Below are 20878 nucleotides of genomic sequence, written 5' to 3'. Positions count from 1 at the left end.
AATGCATTGTAGGATACTAAAACTGATATTTTAATGCCAAAAATCTTTAGCCAAGTGCAGTCACGTACAAAGATTTCCTGAAAAACAGCAGATGATAAAGCCTGAAAGTTAAGAACCACCTTTGAAAAATCTCTACTCCAATTATCTAATCAGTTCTTTCACCTTGGGTCTGATTTTGCTAAAGGAACCACTATTTAACATTACAAATGTTGACATTTTTCTCTTAGGTGAACAAAATTCTTTTTCTTAGGAAATATTTACTGAATACAGACTATGTACAAGGAGATCATAGCAAGTTACAAAAATGACTAGCAGAGGCCTCTGCCCACAAGGTTCTTCAGTGTAAATGATAATGAAGATAAAAGAGATATACCAAGAACTCTAATACAAGACTAACCATGGTGGATGCTCCTCAAGGTGAGAAAGCAGGCATAGTTCTATTGGGTAGGTATGTTTAGATGACCTAAAGGACCCCTGCAAAGCTTTTTTGGTCTGGCCTTTTAAGGACTGGTAAGATTGGGATGTGCAAAGATGGTGAGGAAAGACATCCTAGGAAAACAAAACAGTGCGAGGGCTTGGAACTGAATATAACAAGAGACATAAATAAGGAACAGGGAGTGGTCAATAGGTGCAGAGCGTAAGAATCAAAATGGGAAGTGAAAAATAAAATTGGAAATGGGGGCCAATAGCCATATCATGGAGGCACTTAATATTAAGCTAAAATATTCAAACTATTTGATGGCATTCAAGATTTTAGACCAATACTTCATTACTTAGAAAAATGTATAAATACAACAGATTTATGGGTAGGTTGAAGAGAAAATTCAAGGGAGAGAGGCTAGGTAAGAGGCTGCTGACAAGAGACCAGACTGAGAAATAATGAGGCCATGTGTTAGAACGGTGGCAACAGGAATGGAAAGAAGGGGAAAGATAGGAAAGATATGGCTGTTGGGCAATTTCTTCAGCCACTACACCTACCATGCACCTTATCCCTCCATTCAAACCAAATCTTACCATTCTCCATTTGTTTCATGCCTAATTGTGTACTAATATTTCATCTGCTTAATGAACTCCTATTCTATTCAGATGTAACAGCCTCTAAAAACTTTCTCCAGGTTCTACTATCCGCGTCATTAGACAGAGGTGCTACAGACTCTAGGTATTTGCATATAACTCAATTACAGCAAGTAATTAAACTATATTATTATTTTTGATATGCCTATCAAAACTCAAGACTGTAAGCTTCCTGAGGGCAGAGTCTGTGTATTATTAGTATTTTGATCCAGCCAGTCTTTCATAATACCTGGTAAAGAACTTGGTAAGAATAGAATTTGATAAGCATCGAATAAATGAAAACGCACAATGGGAGGAGCTTTAAGACTAAGTCACTAGAAGCTGAGAAACCATGGACTGTGTCTCTAATTATGAAGCAGCACTGCAAAAGTAATATATGATTGTGAAATAAATACATTTAGGGCAAAGTTTCTAATGAGACAGCACTTGAACATCCTTTTTTAGCAAGAGAAACTATCTTTTGAAATGTATAGGATACTTCTATTTATGCTCCCCTTGGAGCAACATTTTTTGTTCTGAAATATTCATATGATTTCCCCTAATAGTTATGTAGAAGTGGAGTAGCTAGACACATACTGTTTGGGGAAGAGGGCAAAGCCAGATGCTTCTTGGTTTGGCAAGGAACTAGCATACTGGTACCCAAACTATGCACCAAGGGCCCCGAGGGTGCTGCAGCAAATTCATGGAGAATGAGCAGATATTTTGTATTTCTGAAGGAAATGCATTGATATTCGAGATCTGTTGCACACCACACAAACTACCAGATTAAGGTAGTTAACATTTTCATCACTAGATAGTTCCAATATTCATTTCCTTTGTGAAGATGGATTTTCAGCTGTGGTTAAAAAAACATACTGTATGAAAAATCAATATGGAATAGGAAATGGAGGTGACCGTATCCAATACGATTCCAATGGTTAGGGAAATTGGACAGTGCCCAAGAGGCACACACATCCTATAAGTAACTGCATGCCTATTTAAAGTTGAAATAAAAATATTCCTTTCTTTCAATTTAGGTATATTACTTTTCCAAATGGCTACTAAGCTGTCAGGATATAAATACTTATTAAGTTGTTTGGACCTAATTACTTAATAAATGGAATTATTAGGCATTTATTTCAACCTATGGCTGCTATGAAAAAAATCACTCTGACAATTAAAGGCACCATAAATTCAGAAAGTTTGGGAAATTCCAGCCTGGAGACACATGGAATCTTGCCATTGGTCTCCCAAATCTATTAGGCACTCCAAGCTTAAATGGGTGGGGAAGTTCCTTTTCTAAAGAAGGAAACAAAGATCCTTTGGAAGATTCAATGTTACAGAACCTCTCATATAAATTACTCATAAGATTAACATCACTAGCCACATCACTCAGTCGTAGATTATACTAAGTTAGCTCTTCCTCAGTTAGCCACCCTGGTTCTAGGAGTCTGCCTATAGAAGAGACCAGAGATATAAAAACTGAAACAACAAGGTCACTAAATGGCTGAAACACTGGGAAATCAAGCCTACTGTATTATGGAGTGGGCACAGGTAAGTGAAATGCTACATAAAAAGGTTCGCTTTTCATTTTCTAGCACTGCTAGAAATTACTGCCAGCCCAGCTAGGGCAACTTTTGTCTCAATTACTGTGGTGATTCCTTTGGTGTCCCTGGAACTGTTCTGGGTACCAGAAAGCCTGGTTTAGGTGCCGGGGTTTTGATGTAAGACTACATACTAGCAACAGTAGCAAGAAGATCAAGAGTAACAGAAAATGGGGACTTTGCACAAACTAATCTAGCATTCCATTATCTTTTCTTCAATGCAAGAGTCAAGACCTACTCTTCTAGACCTAATTGTAATCCTAGAGTTCTTAAATTTCCCATGGGAATGGGGTTTGACAGGGAAAGAAGAAAGACATTCTTGTATTACCAGGGGCTGTGGTTGTTTGAGTAACAAATGTGATCTCACTGGTATCCCAAGCTTGTTCAGTGGTGGACATCAGTTCCACATTTATAAAGTTAAGAAAAAGTTGTTAGAGTAGACAGCTATGTGAGAAAAGCAAAAACCCTAAGCTTGCTTTCTTCATCTGTGAGATTGAAATAATAGCACCAATCTCATAGTTATAAATGAACTCATGTACATAAGATACTTTGCTCATGGCTTGGCAAAGAATGAATGCTCAATAAACAGTAGTATGACTTGTCACTGTCACAGTGGCAGTTAATCCATAAAAGGAAAAACAAGAGATCTGCCAAACTGATAATAAAAATACAGTCAGAAAATACACAATAAATGAATAAGGATAGGGTTAACTTGCAGGGAATCCGTATGCTTAACACTAGGGATGCCTGGGAGTTTGGTCTCCTAGGTCAAGTTTGAAATGAAATGTACTAGCTTTATAAAGAGCTGTTTTAAGTCTGAAACTCTCTTGGAGGCACTCAGCACTAGTCTGGACTGTTTATTAAAAATGTACAGATTGATGGTTTGCATCCGACTTAACTAATTATGCAGCCTACTCTCAGCTCTATGTTCAGTAGAGTAGCAAAGATTTTCAGTAAACGTGTGCCTTGGCTCCCCAGAAACCAAGGTTATCTTAGACATATCTTGGTGATTCACAATTGAAGACAAAGCATATCCTCTGTGACTAAAGATGGCCTTAGGAGCCATTTTTCTCCTTCTGCACCATACCTTTAGCCACTATTAAAGCCTTATGAGAATTTCATAGGTTCTTCCAATTACCTAATGTTGCCTAGTGGCTACAATATACTTTGATGATTAATAAATATTTGGGAAATATCATGAGATTTTAAAATTTCAGAAATTCAGGGCACCTGGGTAGCTAAGTCGGTTAAACATCCAACTCTTGGTTTCAGTTCAGGTCATGATTTCATGGTTTAAGAGTTCGAGTCCCATGTTGGGCTCTGTGCTGACAGCGTGGGGCCTGCTTGGGATTCTCTCTCCCTCTCTCTTTGCCTTTCCCCTGTGAGCACACACACACACAAGCACGTACTCTCTCTCAAAATAAATAAACTTTAAACAATTTTTTCAGAAATTCTTCAGAACATAAATTAAGGTCTATTTCTAGTCCTTATTTATAAGGATCTAACACTTGTAACAAAATCATAAGGAAGCACCCTTTACAATAAGTTATATGCTTACTTTTATTAACTTCAAGTTTGATCAAGTGTACGCGGATAGCCTATCATTATTAGAATTTTAACAACAGAGGTGTGTGGGAGGCTCAGTCGGTTAAACTTCTGACATTGGCTCAGGTCATGATCTCATGGTTCATGGGTTCAAGCCCCATGTCACACTTTGTGCTGATAGCTCAGAGCCTGGAGCCTGCTTCGGATTCTGTGTCTCCCTCTCTCTCTCTCTTTGCCACCCCTCTCCTGCTCGTGCTTTGTCTGTCTCTCTCAAAATTGGATAAACATTAAAAAAAATTTTTTTTTGAGAATTTTAACAGTAGACCACAATGAAGCTCTTAAGGCTAGCATAAGAAATGAAAATTAAACACAAGGGGTGCCTGGGTGGCTCAGTCAGTTAAGCATCTGACTCTAGGTTTCGACTCAGGTCATGATCTCAGTTTGGTGAGTTCGAGCCCTGTGTCAGGCTCTGTGCCGACAGCATAGAGCCTGCTTGAGAGTTTCTCTCTCCCTCTCTCTCTGTCCCTCCCCTGGCTCACGCTATCTCTGTCTCTCTCAAAAATAAATAAATAAACTTAAAATAAAAAGAAAATTACACACATGACATATATATATATATATATATAGACATATATATATAGAGAGAGAGAGAGAGAGAGTATCAGGAATAGCTACAACAAAATATACTGAATAATTATTTTCTATTCATTTTGAGGTTATCTGACAGTTCAGGTAGCTATTCAATATTTTACATAATCCTTGTGATAGTAATATATCATTTATGCAGAAAACACTCAAATAAACTTAGTCTCATGAACTCAGAAACAAGAGATGACCCCTTAAGATCTTACATTATAATTTATCTTATGCTTTACCTACAGGAAGCCCCAGCTCCCTTAGACTCATCAAGGATCAAATTATTCAACCTTCATCCATAAGCCTGACTATGAGACTTGAAAGCCTCACTGCACATTACAGCTAAAAGGTAGAAGGGGCAGAGGTGAGCTGAACTAGATCAACACACAGACAGCAACAAGAAGTGAAAGCTGATTAATCTGAAGGCAGAGGAAAAGAGAGAAGACCCTTTGAGGGTTAGAGTAGGTTCTAACCACCTCCCATATTAATAACTCCCAAAGCTGTGAGCATCAGTGATTATGTTTATAATGAATCTGAGTTACTAAGAAAGGGCCATATGATGTTCATATTGTTTAGGAAGGAAGTAGATTATAGGGTCTGTTTTAGAACTAGTTCCATAAAAAATTCTTTTTAGAAAGTTTTTTTTAACACTTATTAAAAAGGTAAGCAACAGAGATCTGCAAAGTCTATTTATTCTAATGGAAAGTTTGTTCCTAGACCATGTCTGTAAATGTTGGCACACCAACGACTGAGTCTATAATAGATCCACACACTAACCAGGAAGCTGTTTTTCTTTTCTGAATGAATCTCTAATATCCTGTTTAGTTGTGAATTTCTCATAAAAGACAGAATATGCTAAACCATCCACTTATTTGAGCTTTTCTATCTGTCACATAAAAATTGTCTTTTGAGACAAACTTTTTGAAGCCAATATCCATTTACCACTTTCAGCAACCGTGTACTGAGACCAATGAAACTGCAGCAAATGATAGGAGTGTGATATGGTGAAAAGGTCCTTAATTTGTACTCAGAATATGCAGATTCCTGTTTCAGGTCCAGCACTAAACTGGCTACATAATTCTGAATTTTCTTGCTTAATTTATCTGGGCCTTTCTCCTAATTAGTGAAGCTAAAGTGTTGTATATGATTTCTTAGGCTCTTTCAGTTGTAACTCTGAAGAATTTTATAACTGGAAAGGTTTTTGTTGAGTAGGAATAGTGTATCTTATCCAAATCCTTTTGAGATATTAATACGCTATTTACAGCCAAGCAAACACCATCCCCCCCAAACCATAATAAGTATGTAGGTAAGTAAATAAATAAATAATAAGAGAAAATCAACAAGGCATGCTCCCCAGCTAACCCCGTGCTCAGGTTTATATAAAAAAATAATCAAGTGTCATACTCATAATTCCTTGTTTTCTTGTTTGTAAGCCATTTTGTACTATTATTTACTCAGTTGGGCATGCATACAATGCCTTCAAGGTTTTTTCTGGCTGAAAAAGGTATTAAATGGTATTTCTTATCACAGACTGATGGAAATAACTTTCCCTAGGAAAACAAATTCCCACATTCCAAAGTGACATTTCACTTACTAAAAAACAAAAGTATGCAAACTAAAACGATGCCAGACCATCTTCCTATTTCTTGATAAGGTGAAAAACATAGTGTTTCCCAATTGTACTTCACCTCTGTAACCTATCTGTAGAATTTAAAGGTTAATTTTTTTCATAGCAGGTAGGTTTATAATTCAAAATTTGTTGTATGGTGGTGTTCATGTACCCAATAAAGATATCACAAATGTACAGCTTAGTTAGAATGGTATGTAGAATATACATGTTTTCATGGAAATTAGGGAGCTGAAACCCATATAAGAAATCAGATATTTAAAAAATAATTTGAAGTGACAGGACTGAGCTAGTCAAAGTGGGAAGTCTCAGGGTTTGAGAGAAGAAATAATTGTTGCTAGTATCTTTAATATCCCGAAGCTGCTTCTTAAGGACAATGTGGTGGTTATAATCTGTACCTAAGACTTGAAAAAATATGTATCTTTGAATTTCCGGAGGTATGCAACAAAATGCCAGATGATAACAGGCAGGTTTCCGAGAGTAAGTGTGGAGCAAATGCCAGAAATGGATTTCTATAAAAGAGAAAACAACAGAGGTAATGTATGTCTTTAAAGTCAATATTCTTTAAAAACAAAATAAACATGGTTCTCCCCAGAGTGAGTCTTACTAACTCAATATGGTTTTCTTAAAAGCCAAATTTTACATCATATATTCAGATGTCTCTTGTCCAATGATTTTATGTATTTTCCTTAGTGTTTTATTTCTTTTTTAAGAGAGAGAAATAGAGTGGGAGTAGGGAAGGGGCAGAGAGAGGGAGACACAGAATCTAAAGCGGGCTCCAGACTCCAGGCTGTCAGCACAGAGCCCAACGCAGGGCTCAAACCCACGAACCATGAGATCATGACCTGAGCTGAAGTCGGACACTTAACCGACTGAGCCACCCAAGCACCCCAATGATTTTATGCTTAATAAGGAATAATGAGATACAGAGAAATGGTAAAACAGATTCTCTCACAAAGAAATGTAGAAGTCCAAGTTTTCTTTGAAGGAATTTTATAATTTATAGCTCCTTCTTATTAAAAAATTCTTCATGAAATGGTAGATGGCAGCACTCAAGTCAAAATTAAGCACACAATCAGGTGAAATCATCAAAACAGAAGAATTCCAAAGATAGGTATTTCTCCTATCACTAACGTCTTGATTGTATCAGCAAGAAGATCATTGGTTTTAGTGTTTACACTTCTTACAACCATAAAAATTTCGTTTTAGTTTATGGATTCTATCTACATTGATTACAGTTCTGTCCCATATGGAAGAATATGGAAATAACTATAACTTATAATCACCATTTAATGGGAAAAAGAGATGTAGACAGAACTCACCAAATATGAAATATGGTATTAAATACCTGTGTTATAGAGAATGCTTTACAACTTGTCAACAGACAGTGTAATACCACCCATGTGATAGTCGGCTGTAATCTAGACTGTAGGAGTGGATAAGTGTCCTAATAGAATACATTCTACAGTTAATCAAAAAGTCACATTTCAGAAGGCAAAGATTACATTCAGCTACCTTTTTCTTCTGCCAACAACAGCAGAGCATGATGAATTTAAGAAACAGACTCTCAATGACAAATTAGTGCCTTTGTTAATTAGCACATAGATTTCAGAAATGAGTTTTTACTGGTGAAATTAATAGTTTGTATGTGAATTTTCTCTAGAAATGAAAGCAGAATGCAAACTTTTGCTTTCTCTATCTGAAGGGGAAGTGCTACATACCAGGAACACTTTGTTTTCTTCCTTTCCTGTAAGGTGGCTCCTCAGGGACCCTTTAGAAAAGTCGGTGCTTCACTGAGCATACTGGAAACCACGGACCCATTTCAAACCCTTCATTTTACTGACAAGAAAACTGAAGTCCAGAGGTTAAGTAACTTACCCAAATACAGCTGCTTCATTATAGAACCAGGGCTATACCTTGGTTTCTAGAACCATACAATGCTCTCCTTTAGACTCAAGTTACTTCTATGAAAAACATCATAATATGTGAGTTATGGCTTATCTCTAAAGATTTACTTTCCTTTATTCTAAACCAGTGGTTCTCAGCCCAGGGCAATTTTGCACCCCCAGGGAACATTTAGCAACGTTTGGATACATTTTTGGTTGTCACAACTTGGAGAGGAAGGAACCACTGGCATCTAGTATGGAGATGCCAGTGATGCTGCTAAACATCACTAAACCGCTGCTAAATGTCACTGAGTTGTACACTTTAAAAAGGTCACTTCTGTGTTACGTGAATTTTGCCTCAAATGAAAAAAATGTCAGTAGTGAAGCCTAACTTATGTACCAAAGGTTATTTTCTTGTTAAATAGGTAAAAGGCATAAAAGACAAAAAGCATCAAGCATTACAATGAGATGTTCTGTTTTGTTTTGTTTTTTAAGTAGCTTGACCCTTCGATAGTTAACTCATTTTCCTAGTGGGAAAGACTTGCCAGGAAAAAATAATGGCTGTTGTCAACCCCAAACAGATCTGTATTACTGTTATAAAATTATGAAGATAAAGGTTTACGATAAATTGGTGACATCATCTAAACTGCAGAGGCATGAATATGCTACCGTAATAAAGAGACTCTGAAATTTAATATAGGCCAGAAAATGAAATAATTAATTGTCTTTAAATGTGTGCCTTTACTTGAACTATAAACCAGGCAGCTGTGAAATAAAATTAGACACTACATTAAGAGACAGTCACTTTACAAGTTTGTCAGTTTGAATGTTCATTCTCTGTTTGACAATATAGAGCTGTATGCTCAGAGTTAAAGTTTAGGATTGGCCTCAACTGGACAGTAGTTCAGCACTGAATCCAAGAGCTTAGAGACAGATATACTGTGGTACTGTAAACCATCTTTCCGTCCACTAAGTCTTGATAAGTGGGGGAACATCTCTGGGTTTCTTGGGGTAAAAGGAGCCAAGCACATCCAGGGACCCAATGAAATTATGCTGCTACATTTTAATAAAAAAACAGAGACTGTATCTGGCACATTTGCCACTTTTTTTTATAGCACAATGATATGTTCATGTATACTAGAACATCAAGGACATTAAGCTACCATTAGGTATAGAATATGATGACACAAAGTGACTTTTTCAGATTAAGATTTTACAGACCCTGGGCAGGGTAAGAGCTATTTTCACAGACTAAATAATGAAAGAGGAGAAACAAAAAGTGCTAAGCTATCTTCATATTCTTATTTTAATTATTCTCCACAAATAAGACCTGTCTGTTTGCCATCATTCAGCTCTTCCAGACATTGTTCTCTATACAACAAAGCAAAAATAACCCTTTTGAAAATTTATGGCTAAATATTATTCCTATTTTGTAAAACAGGTTTGCTATTATTGAGACAGCATAATGAATTTCTACCATAAGCACTGTTCCTAACGTAAAGGCAGTAAATTTAACAATCAAGTAACTGTATATTAGACTAATAAATACCATGAACTGCTGCTAGAGCACTTAGAACATACAGTAAGAGAACTACGTTCTAACAAAAAAAGTTCAGATGCAAAACAGGTATGACTTAAAAAACCACATTTGGGGCACCTGGGTGGCTCAGCTGGTTGAGCGTCCAACTTCGGCCTAGGTCATGAACTCGCCCTTCCCAAGAGTTAGAACCCTGCGTTAGGCTCTGTGCTGACAGCTCAGAATCTGGAGCCTGTTTCAGATTGTGTGTCTCTCTCTCCCTCTCTCTCTCTCTCTGCCCCTCTCCCACTCATGCTCTGTCTCTCTCTCTCTCTCAAAAATAAACATTTAAAAAAATCAAATTCTACTCAAACATTGTACAAAACAATAACCTCCAAAATTTTTAGCAAGAAAAATCCCAAGAAATTGCTTTGTGGAGTACTGAGACTTGTCATTTTGTCATAAATATACCAGTTGCTCAGGGGGTGGGAGGTAGAAAAGGTAGAATAAAGTTTTAATTTCCATCTGAAAATAATAAGTACTCGATCATTATGTACATAGTATTTTGTGAGCCTATTATACACATTTGTAAAATATTCACATTCTCTTCTTTGTGCAAATAGTAATTCTCCACTAAAATCTTACGATTTTATTCATACATGCTGTTCCTTTTTGTAACAGCATCTCCCCTTGTTGTCTCATACTATTCTGGTGTTCCATAATGTATTATATTCTTCCTGTTAAGAAAAACCACAACGACAAAAACCTATCAATCAAGAAGGGTGGCTTTTACCAGGTAAGTGGTGCCTTAAGCCTCTAACTTTAGGCACCTCACACTGTGGGCTGTGTGCCCCGCTGCTCAGAAGACTTTGATATTTGAGGCACTCCACCATCTGATACACATGTTTTAACTGTTATCATAAATGGTGAGCCAAATTCTCTTTGCCCATCTGTCCAGTCCCCCATGCTTCAAGAAATATATGAACGTCACTGTAGATCTTTGAAAATATTTTCTTCCAAACTTTTCAAATCAACAGATAGCTCCTAAGTTTTTAATTGACTTTATATACTACTAATGACTAGGGCATTCAGAACATGGTTTATTGAAAGAAAAGAAAAACTGCGTAGGACATAGGGACACCTAGGTTTGCATTATGGCTCTTCATTTTATAGAATGTAGACTTCAGATGCGACTTTCTCTCATGACCCTCAGTTTTATAATATATAAACTAAAGATAATATCCCTATTTACATCACAGAGTTCTCTTACAACTCAAGTAAGATAACATATGAGAAATATCTAAGAGTTATGAAGTGTTCCACAGATACTTGTTAATATCAAAATAATTATATATTCTTAAAAGTCCTAAATACAGGGGTGCCTGGATTGCTCAGTCGGTTAAGCACCTGACTCTTGATTTCGGCTCAAGTCATGATCTCACAGTTCATGGGATTCAGCCCCATGTCGGGCTCTGCGCTGACAGTGCAGAGCCTGCTTGAGATTCTCTCTCTCCTTCTCTCTCTGCCCCACCCCTGCTTGCACTCTCACTCTCTCTCTCAAAATAAATAAACATTAAAAAAAGTCCTAAGTACAAAGCCCTAGCTCAGAACTCATTTATATATATATTTATATATATTTATATATACTTATATATAAATATATTTACTATATATATACTATAAATATTATACTATATACTATATATAGGATAATGTAATATACACACCATACATTAAATATATATAATAGATAATTTACTGTGCTATACTATATGAAATTACTATCAATATATATTTAAATATAGCACATTTAAATACCATGTACTATTATATAGAATATAAATATATAGTATATTATATATAGTATATATATCCCATATACATATTTACTACATATATATATAGTAAATCCCATTTTACTATATATGTGTGTGTGTGTGTGTATATATATCCCATAAATACATATATATAACATATATGGGATATATGTAAATGGGATTTCAAGGATATAAAATGGACAGTGATGGTGGTCTCATAAGAAATTAAATACAAAAGTGTGTTCTTAGCCTCCCATCACCATTTGTAAGACATGGCTTAAATTTTTTTCATGTCACATAAAAGAATGATTCATTAACATATTTATAAATAATTTCTTCATCCAGTATCAAAGGATACTAAAAGAAATTCACCTCAATATTAATTTTAATTTTTCACCTACACTGTTTGGTTTCCCAGCTGTGTTCTTTGTTTCCAAGCCTCCTCATTAATGAGGCTAGTGCCATGTCTTTGTGATATTTTCCTCTGCTGCCCCTTTGTATGACACATTGAGCTATGTTTGTCAGAATCTTTGCCAAATCCAGTAAAAAATTCATTGTATGATGCCAGAAAAGAAAAAAAAAATTACCACACAGTACCATCTTTTTTCTCCCACTAACAGTGACAGCAATTAGCAAGTGAAATCAGGCAAGCTAAGTAAAGCTTAGAGAGTAAAGGATGGAGAGGCTTCAAGACTCAGGATGTTAAGAATGCTTTTACAGTGGACAACACAAACAGTCAAAATGCTATTATAAGTTTCCAGGTGTTTGTAAAGTAGCATTTTTGGGAGCACTTCTCTTACTTCATCTCCAGGTTGGAAATATGCCCATCTTTGCAAATAACAGTACCATGCCCTATCCTTTATCAAGAACTATTATTAGTTGCCTGACCATTTAAATAAACACCTGCTGAAGCACCTTTAACGTAAGCTCCTAAAGATCTCCTTGCTAATGACCCGAGGATCATTCTGAAAAGGAAGAGATGAGACAAGGAATGTGTTGCTCTCAGTGCAGCTTTCTTCTTCATGTGGTCATGATGAAATCCAACAATCCAAACATTATCAAAATCTACCTGAAGCCTAAAATTAGGTAAGGACCAAGCCACAATGAGTTACTCCAGAAACTTGTGCTGACAGCTGACTTAGGGTTAGAACATGGCATGGATTAGTCCCAGAATTTTCAACAGTTCTTTTTAAATGTATTCATTTTCTTATATTTCTAAACTAAATTTATTCAATTTTTTTACACTTCTAAACTATCAGGAGATTGACATATTTTGTGGAGGTTGGGAAAAAACCAAAATCCCTGGGGCTAATCAATCCCTAAAGAAATCACTGGAGAAAAGAGGCAAAATCTGACTCAACAAGGTTCAGGAAGAAACTTTCCATCACTGATCCATAGTCCCTGGGGCTACCTTCCAGGGCCCATACTAAGGTGGGGCAGGCAAAGTGCTTAGAGCACAAAATATTAAGGAGGTACTCTCTATCACTTGCATAACCCTAGTCCCATTCCTGCTGCCTACAAAAACATCTGATCAAAAAACTTCGTTTTAACTGTTAAGAGACAAAACCAATGAAAATACACTTATTCAATAAAGACAAGAATGAGCAGATACCACTGCTCTCTTCTATTATACTTCAGAGTTCCCAACACACTTTTATATGTATCATTACATTATGCCAACCACAACTTCCTGAAGCTGGAAGTACAGAATATACGAACCCCACTTGAGGTGGACAAGCAAATATAGGGAAACTCTAGGAATAGATCAAAGTACTAGAAGTAGAATTTTTTTCAGGCTTCTGACTCTATGCCCAGTACTCTTCTCACTATACTACACAACACCAAGTCTCCCTCTGAGGTCTTTTATGCATCTGCTTTTATGGTCTATGTTGATTAGGATTATTTATGAAGTCGCTGGTGGTTGGTTACTATTAACAATAAAATGACTTTGAATTTGTCTATTGTCTACTGCCCATAAATAGTCTCATGAGAAAGGAAAAATCAGAGGAATTCACCTAATGGTTCTTAATGCCAGGCTTTAACATTTTAGGGGAAATCAAAACCATTTATAAATCAACCTAACAATGAATTTTTTAATACTGTCATTGGTTGCATAGCAGAATCATTTTTTTTGTTTATTTAATTATCAACAAGGTTTAGGAACCAATGGAAGCAAATGAGTAACTTTCCCAAGAGTTGCAAAGAAGCTCGGATTAAGGCAGGTCTATAGATATCAAGCTTGAGCCATCTCTCCCTGTACTGAGAGATGTTCAGAAAAGAGGAAAAACGAAAAAAAACCTTGCCAATGAGCAGCATGTGGTCTGTTGGTGATTCTCTGCATAGCCCTGCTTCAGACAAAAACTTTCTAACACTAACCAGAAATACAATTTAGATGTTCACAAAAAAAACACATTGAGTTGCAAATTTGATTTCCTGTATATATAGATTAATATGGAGAAAGTCTAAATTATTTAAAAGCAAGAGAAACTTACTCCTCCCCATGTTTTCTTGTGGTCTCTGGCAGGTCCCTGGATGATGATTCCCTGTATAAAACACAGCGCATACACATAGTCAGATTCACAGAGACTGAGTCACTATATCAAATAAGTTCCATTAAAGCTAATGTGGTCAACATGAACATTTCATTTTAGTGCATTCCAATCTTGCCCCCTTACACAAATGTTTTTTTCATCACAAATAGATATCTAACTTTAGAGAAACACAGCATTCTGGAGGCATGGACTCTATCTGTTATCAACTTACTATGTCCTTATTTGTCTACCATTAGTTTCTGCCCTTGCCATATGAAAGTCATCAAATTGGTCACATGCTTATTTCTTAGGAAGGCAGTGACATAAACAAAAAATATTGGATAAAAAAGCCAAAAAAACCAATTATAATAGCCAAGCTAGGATGTTATTAGTTTGCCTATCCCTGGCTTCTCTTCAGTGTCATTCTGTGACAAATCCAATACCCTTTAGGGTATAACACTATCTTGAATAGTGTCAAACAGCAATACCCTAATTAAATAATCCCTGAGGCAAAGCAGCCCATAGAGTTATTACCAATAAAGACTATGAATCAATAACCATGAATTACTGACAACAGAGATTTTGAAGGAAAAAACACACAATCCAAATGCAGGTATGCATGGAGGAACAGCAATTCTGTATTTAAAAGTTGAAAATGTACACACAGAAGCCAATTCATACCTTAATGCTTCATTTTCTTACAGGGCTCAATAACAGAATTACCACACATTTATTGTTCACCTGCCACATTCCCAACATGGAGCTAAGCACCAGAGAGGCAAAATTATAAGACGTAATCTATCTGTCCCATTAAGGAATGTATAGCCTACTTGAAGTTAAGCATATAGGAGAATGGTATCATCAAGATGGCCATACAGGTCATTCCCAACTATAGTCTCCCTCACAAGAAGACCAACAGTCAACTATCCATAGAAAAAACATCATTGTCAAAATCCCACATTAGAAGGGTAAGAGGACTGGACACACTCTGACACCACTACCCTTCCCCTACAGTGGCACAGTGACACAATGAGAGCCCCCCACCAGGGCCTACAGTTTCTATACTGGGAAAAGAGAGCCCGGGGCAGACATTTAGCTCCCCCAGCACATGGGACACTTCCCAGGAAGCCCATTCATGTCTTGCCTCACAGGGGTCACTGGAAGAATGTGCAGGGCTTGACTACTGGGGACAGAGATGGAGAAGGGGGTGGGGCTTACAGCAAATTGTGTTCAGGTCTTGGCTGATGGCTTTCCTGCTTGCAGCAGCACTCCTAAAAAGAGATCCCAATCAGCAGCTCTGGCCATCCACAGAGCTGAGCCAGGGGCCCCCTCTGGCTTACAGAACTTGGTTGGGAGTTTTGCCTGATTTGGATCCCCAGTTAGTGGGCCATACTGACAGGGGGGCCTGTTCTACCACCTTGCCCAAGAAGGGAGGCAAATTCCCAGTCCTGCCCTAGCACTGAGTGTAACCACCAGCTCCACCCATCCAGGAAGCCCAGCCAGGGAACTAGAGCGGCCACAGAGCTCATCCTATAGCTCTGCTCCCCCAGGGAGTCAAACCAGCAGCCATGCCCAACTGTTCACCAAAGCCTCTGACCCCACATAACCAAGGAGCCTGAAGAGTGGCCTGGGAAACATGGGGGCACAGCCTACTGTACTGTGAGACACAGCCTAGCCTACAATCCCATCCAGTTGAGAAGCTTGGCCTACAACCCCGATAAGCAGAGGAGCCTAGACTACTCACCTTGTCTAACTGTTGAACACAACCTGTGGCGTTACCCAGACAGGAAACCAAGCTGTTAACCCTACCCAATCAAGGAGCATAGACTGTGGTCCCAAGGGACAAGGAAGCCTAGCCAATGACCTTGCCTACCACCTGAGCATAGCCAATGGCTTACATGATAATGAAGACAAACATGCAGCCTCACTCAACTTTAGGGCACGAACTTGCAAGTCCCATATAAACACAAGAGTTTAGCCAGGGGCACCATATGGTTCTAGAGTCCAGTCTGAGACCCCATACAACCAGGGATGATTGCAGAGCCCAGCCTACAGTCCTGCCCAATCAAGGAGTTCAACCAGTGGCACCATACTGCCAGGGAACACAGCCTGGGACTTCACAGAACCCAGCTAGTGGCCCCACCTGACTGCAGAGCACAATTAATAGCCCCATGCAGATGCATGATATTATACATGGAAAACCCGACAGACTCCACCAAAAGTCTGCTAGAACTGATAACATGAATTCAGCAAAGTCACAGGATACAAAATTAATGTACAGAAATCAGTTGCATTCTTATACACTAATAATGAATCAACAGAAAGACAAAGAAACTGATCCCGTTCACAACTGCACCAGGAATCATACGATACCTAAGAATAAATCTAACCAAAGATGTAAAGTATCTGTGTGCTGAAAACTATAGATAGCTTATGAAGGAAATTGAAGAAGATACAAAGAAATGGAAAAACATTCCATGCTCATGGATTGGAAGAATAAATATTGTTAAAACGTCAATACTACCCAAAGCTATCTACACATTCAATGCAATCCCAATCAAAATTGCACCAGCATTCTTCTCAAAGCTAAAATAAGCAATTGTAAAATTTGTATGGAACCACAAAAGACCCCGGATAGCCAAAGTAATATTGAAGAAGAAAACGAAAGCAGGAGGCATCACAATCCCAGACTTTAGCCTCTACTACAAAGCTGGAATCATCAAGACAGCATGGTATTGGCACAAAAACAGACACATTGACCAATGGAATAGAATAGAGACTCCAGAATTAGACCCACAAACGTATGGCCAACTCATCTTTGACAAAGCAGGAAAGAACGTCCAATGGAAAAAAGACAGTCTCTTTAACAAATGGTGCTGGGAGAACTGGACAGCAACATGCAGAAGAATTAAACTGGACCACTTTTGTACACCATTCACAAAAATAAACTCAAAATGGATGAAGTACCTGGATGTGAGACAGGAAACCATCAAAAACCTAGAGGAGAAAGCAGGAAAAAAACCTCTCTGACCTCAGCCGCAGCAATTTCTTACTTGACATACCCCCAAAGGCAAGGGAATTCAAAGCAAAAATGAACTATTGGGACCTCATGAAGATAAAAAGCTTCTGCACTGCAAAGGAAACAATCAACAAAACTAAAAGGCAACCAACGGAATGGGAAAAGATATTTGCAAATGACGTATCAGACAAAGGGCTAGTATCCAAAATCTATAAAGAGCTCACCAAACTCCACACCCAAAAAACAAATAATCCAGTGAAGAAATGGGCAGAAAACATGAATAGACACTTCTCTAAAGAAAACATCCAGGTGGCCAACAGGCACATGAAAAGATGCTCCACGTCGCTTCTCATCAGGGAAATACAAATCAAAACCACACTCAGATACCACCTCACGCCAGTCAGAGTGGCCAAAATGAACAAATCAGGAGACTACAGATGCTGGCAAGGATGTGGAGAAATGGGAAGCTTCTTGCACTGTTAATGGGAAGGCAAACTGGTGCAGCTACTCTGGAAAACAGTGTGGAAATTCCTCAAAAAATTAAAAATAAATCTACCCTGTGACCCAGCAATAGCACTGCTAGGAATTTACCCAAGGGATACAGGAGTGCTGATGCATAAGGGCACTTGCACCCCAATATTTATAGCAGCACTTTCAACAATAGCCAAATTATGGAAAGAGCCTAAATGTCCATCAAGTGACAAATGGATAAAGAAATTGTGGTTTATATACACAATGGAATACTACTTGGCAATGAGAAAGAATCAAATCTGGCCTTTTGTAGCAACGTGGATAGAACTGGAGAGTGTTATACTAAGTGAAATAAGTCACACAGAGAAAGACAGATACCATATGTTTTCACTCTTATGTGGATCCTGAGGAACTTAACAGAAGACCATGGGGGAGGGGAAGGAAAAAAAAAGTTAGAGAGGGAGAGAGCCAAACCATAAGAGACTCTTAAAAACTGAGAATAAACTGAGGGTTGATGGGAGGTGGGAGGGAGAGGAGGGTAGGTGATGGGCATTGAGGAGGGCACCTGTTGGGATGAGCACTGGGTGCTGTATGTAAACCAATTTAACAATAAATTTAATATTAAATAAATAAACAAATAAATAAATAAGTAAAAGCCCCATCCAAACAAGAAGATAGTTGCCCAGTCATCCTGCTTGAACATGGAGCCCCAACCTCAGAGCACGGGCAATGGCCGCACCAAACAAGAGACCCCAACAGCAAACCCTGCCTTCCCACAGAGGCTACCAGAAGACCTGTCCAGTACCCCCAAGCTGTAGTGACAGGTCTTTCCCTGCTAAAGTGAACCTGTAAAGTCTGAAAAAGGAGACTGCTTAAACAAATGCAGAGATACCAATGCAAAGAACCAAGAATCATGAAGAAACAGGTAAACACGACACCACAAAAAGAAACTAATAAAGCTTCAATAACTGACCCTAATAAAATGGTGATCTATGGATTGTCTGAAAAAGAATTCAGAATGATCTTCTTTTTTTTTATTTTTTTAAAATTTTTTTTTCAACGTTTATTTATTTTTGGGACAGAGAGAGACAGAGCATGAACGGGGGAGGGGCAGAGAGAGAGGGAGACACAGAATCGCAAACAGGCTCCAGGCTCTGAGCCATCAGCCCAGAGCCCGACGCGCGGCTCGAACTCACGGACCGCGAGATCGTGACCTGGCTGAAGTCGGACGCTTAACCGACTGTGCCACCCAGGCGCCCCCAGAATGATCTTCTTAAAGAATGTCAGTAAACTACAAGAAAACAGATAGCTAAATTAAATTAGGAAAACAGTGGCATGAACAAAATGAGAAATGTAAGAAAGAGAAACCATCAAATCTTAGAGCAAAAAAAAACATGACTGCAGAATTCAATAGAACAAAACGGCATTAGTAAGTGCTTACCCATCAATAATTACTTTAAATGGATTAAATTTCCCAATAAAAAAAATCCACACAGAATGACTGAATGGATTAAAAACAGGATCCAAATGACACACTGTCTACAAAAGACTGACTTGAACTTTAAGGACACATATAAAATGAAGTAAAGGGATAGAAACAGACTTTCCAAGTAAATGATAACCAAAAGAAAGTAGGGACAGCTATACTTTTATCAGATAAGATAAGCTTTAAGCTGTAAATAGTCACAAGAATGAAGGTCATTATATAATGAAAAAAGAGTCAATTCATTAAAAAGATATAACAATTATAAATATTTATTCACCCAACATGGGAGCATGTAAATACATTTAAAAAATGCTACCACAACTAGAAGGAGAAATAAACAGCAATACAATAATAGTTGAAGACTTTAATACCCACTCTCAGTGATGGATAGACCATACAGACAGAGAATCAATCAGGAAAGAACAGATTTATACACTATAGACCAAATGGACCAGACATAAACAGAACATTCCATCCAACAGCAGAACACACATTCTTCTCAAGTACACATAGAATGCTTTCTATGATAGATCATATGGTAGGCCACAAGTCTCAACAAATTCAAGATGACAGAAACTATATCAACTATCTTATATAACCACAGTGGTATGAAACTACAAATCAATAAAGTTAGAAACTTCTCAAATACATGGGAATTAAACAACACACTCTTGTCCAATCAATGGACAAAAAAAGAAAGCAAAGGGGAAATTAAAACAAAACCTTAAGACATAAAAATATAGAAACACAACATAAGAAAACCAATGGGATGTAGCAAAAGCAGTTCTAGGAGGGAAGTTTATAGCGATGAAGTTTCAAGAAAAAAAAAATCTCAAAAAGGCAACCTAACTTTACACCTCAAGGAATAGTAAAACAAGAATAAATGAAGCCCACAGTTAGAAGAAATAAATACTAAATATTAGAGCAGAAATAAATAAAATATAAGATAGGAAAACAATAGAAAAAATTAACAAAATAAAAGTTGGTTCATTAAAAAGATGAACAAAATGGACAAATCTTTACCTAGACCAATAAAAAATAAAATCAGAAATAGGACACATTACAAGTAACACCAGAAATATGAAGGGTACGACTACTATGAACAATTATACACCAACAAATTAGACAACCCAGAAAAAACTGATACGTTCCTAGAAACATATAACCCACCAAGGCTAAATCATAAGGAAATAGAAAATCTGAACATACTAATAATGAGTAGATAGAATCAGTAATCAAAAACTTCCCAACAAAGAAGTCCTGGACTAGGTGGTTTCCCTGATGAGTTCTACCAAACATTTAAAGAAAAATTAATGCTAATCCTGCTCGAACTCTTCAAAAATAAAACAGAAGAATAAAAATCATATAATCATCTCAACAGATGCAGAAAAAGCATTTGATAAAAATTCAACATCCATTCATGGTAATTTAAAAAAGAAAACTCTCATTGAATTGGGTATGAAAGAAACATGCCTCAACATAATAAAGGCCATATAAGAGAAGCCCAAAGCTAACATTATACTCAATGATCAAAGACTGAATGCTATTCTTCTAAGATCAGGAACAAGACAAGAATGCACATTCACCACTCCTACCCAACATAATACTAAAGACCCAGCCAGAGCAATCAGGCAAGAAAAAGAAATAAAAGGCATTTAACTTAGAAAGGAGTAAGTAAAATTATCTC

General features: G+C 37.4%; 1 protein-coding gene across 4 annotated transcripts in view; it reads right to left on the bottom strand.

Moving 5' to 3' along the window:
• PRRG1 (proline rich and Gla domain 1) overlaps positions 1-20878 on the bottom strand; it is a 275430-nt gene that overhangs the window by 61852 nt on the left and 192700 nt on the right. For 3 of the 4 annotated variants that reach the window (XM_040469009.1, XM_040469010.1, XM_040469011.1), the window contains exon 2: positions 14177-14227. In XM_040469009.1, the coding sequence (XP_040324943.1) occupies positions 14177-14227 (51 nt within the window). Of the gene's footprint in view, positions 1-14176; positions 14228-15433; positions 15482-20878 lie in introns of those variants that run through there. The other variant, XM_040469012.1, reaches the window with a different exon arrangement.

The sequence above is a fragment of the Herpailurus yagouaroundi genome, unplaced genomic scaffold (assembly GCF_014898765.1).
Source record: "Herpailurus yagouaroundi ecotype Mexico unplaced genomic scaffold, PumYag 67793, whole genome shotgun sequence".
Lineage (NCBI taxonomy): Eukaryota > Metazoa > Chordata > Mammalia > Carnivora > Felidae > Herpailurus > Herpailurus yagouaroundi.
This window is presented reverse-complemented; position numbering and strand designations above follow the sequence as displayed.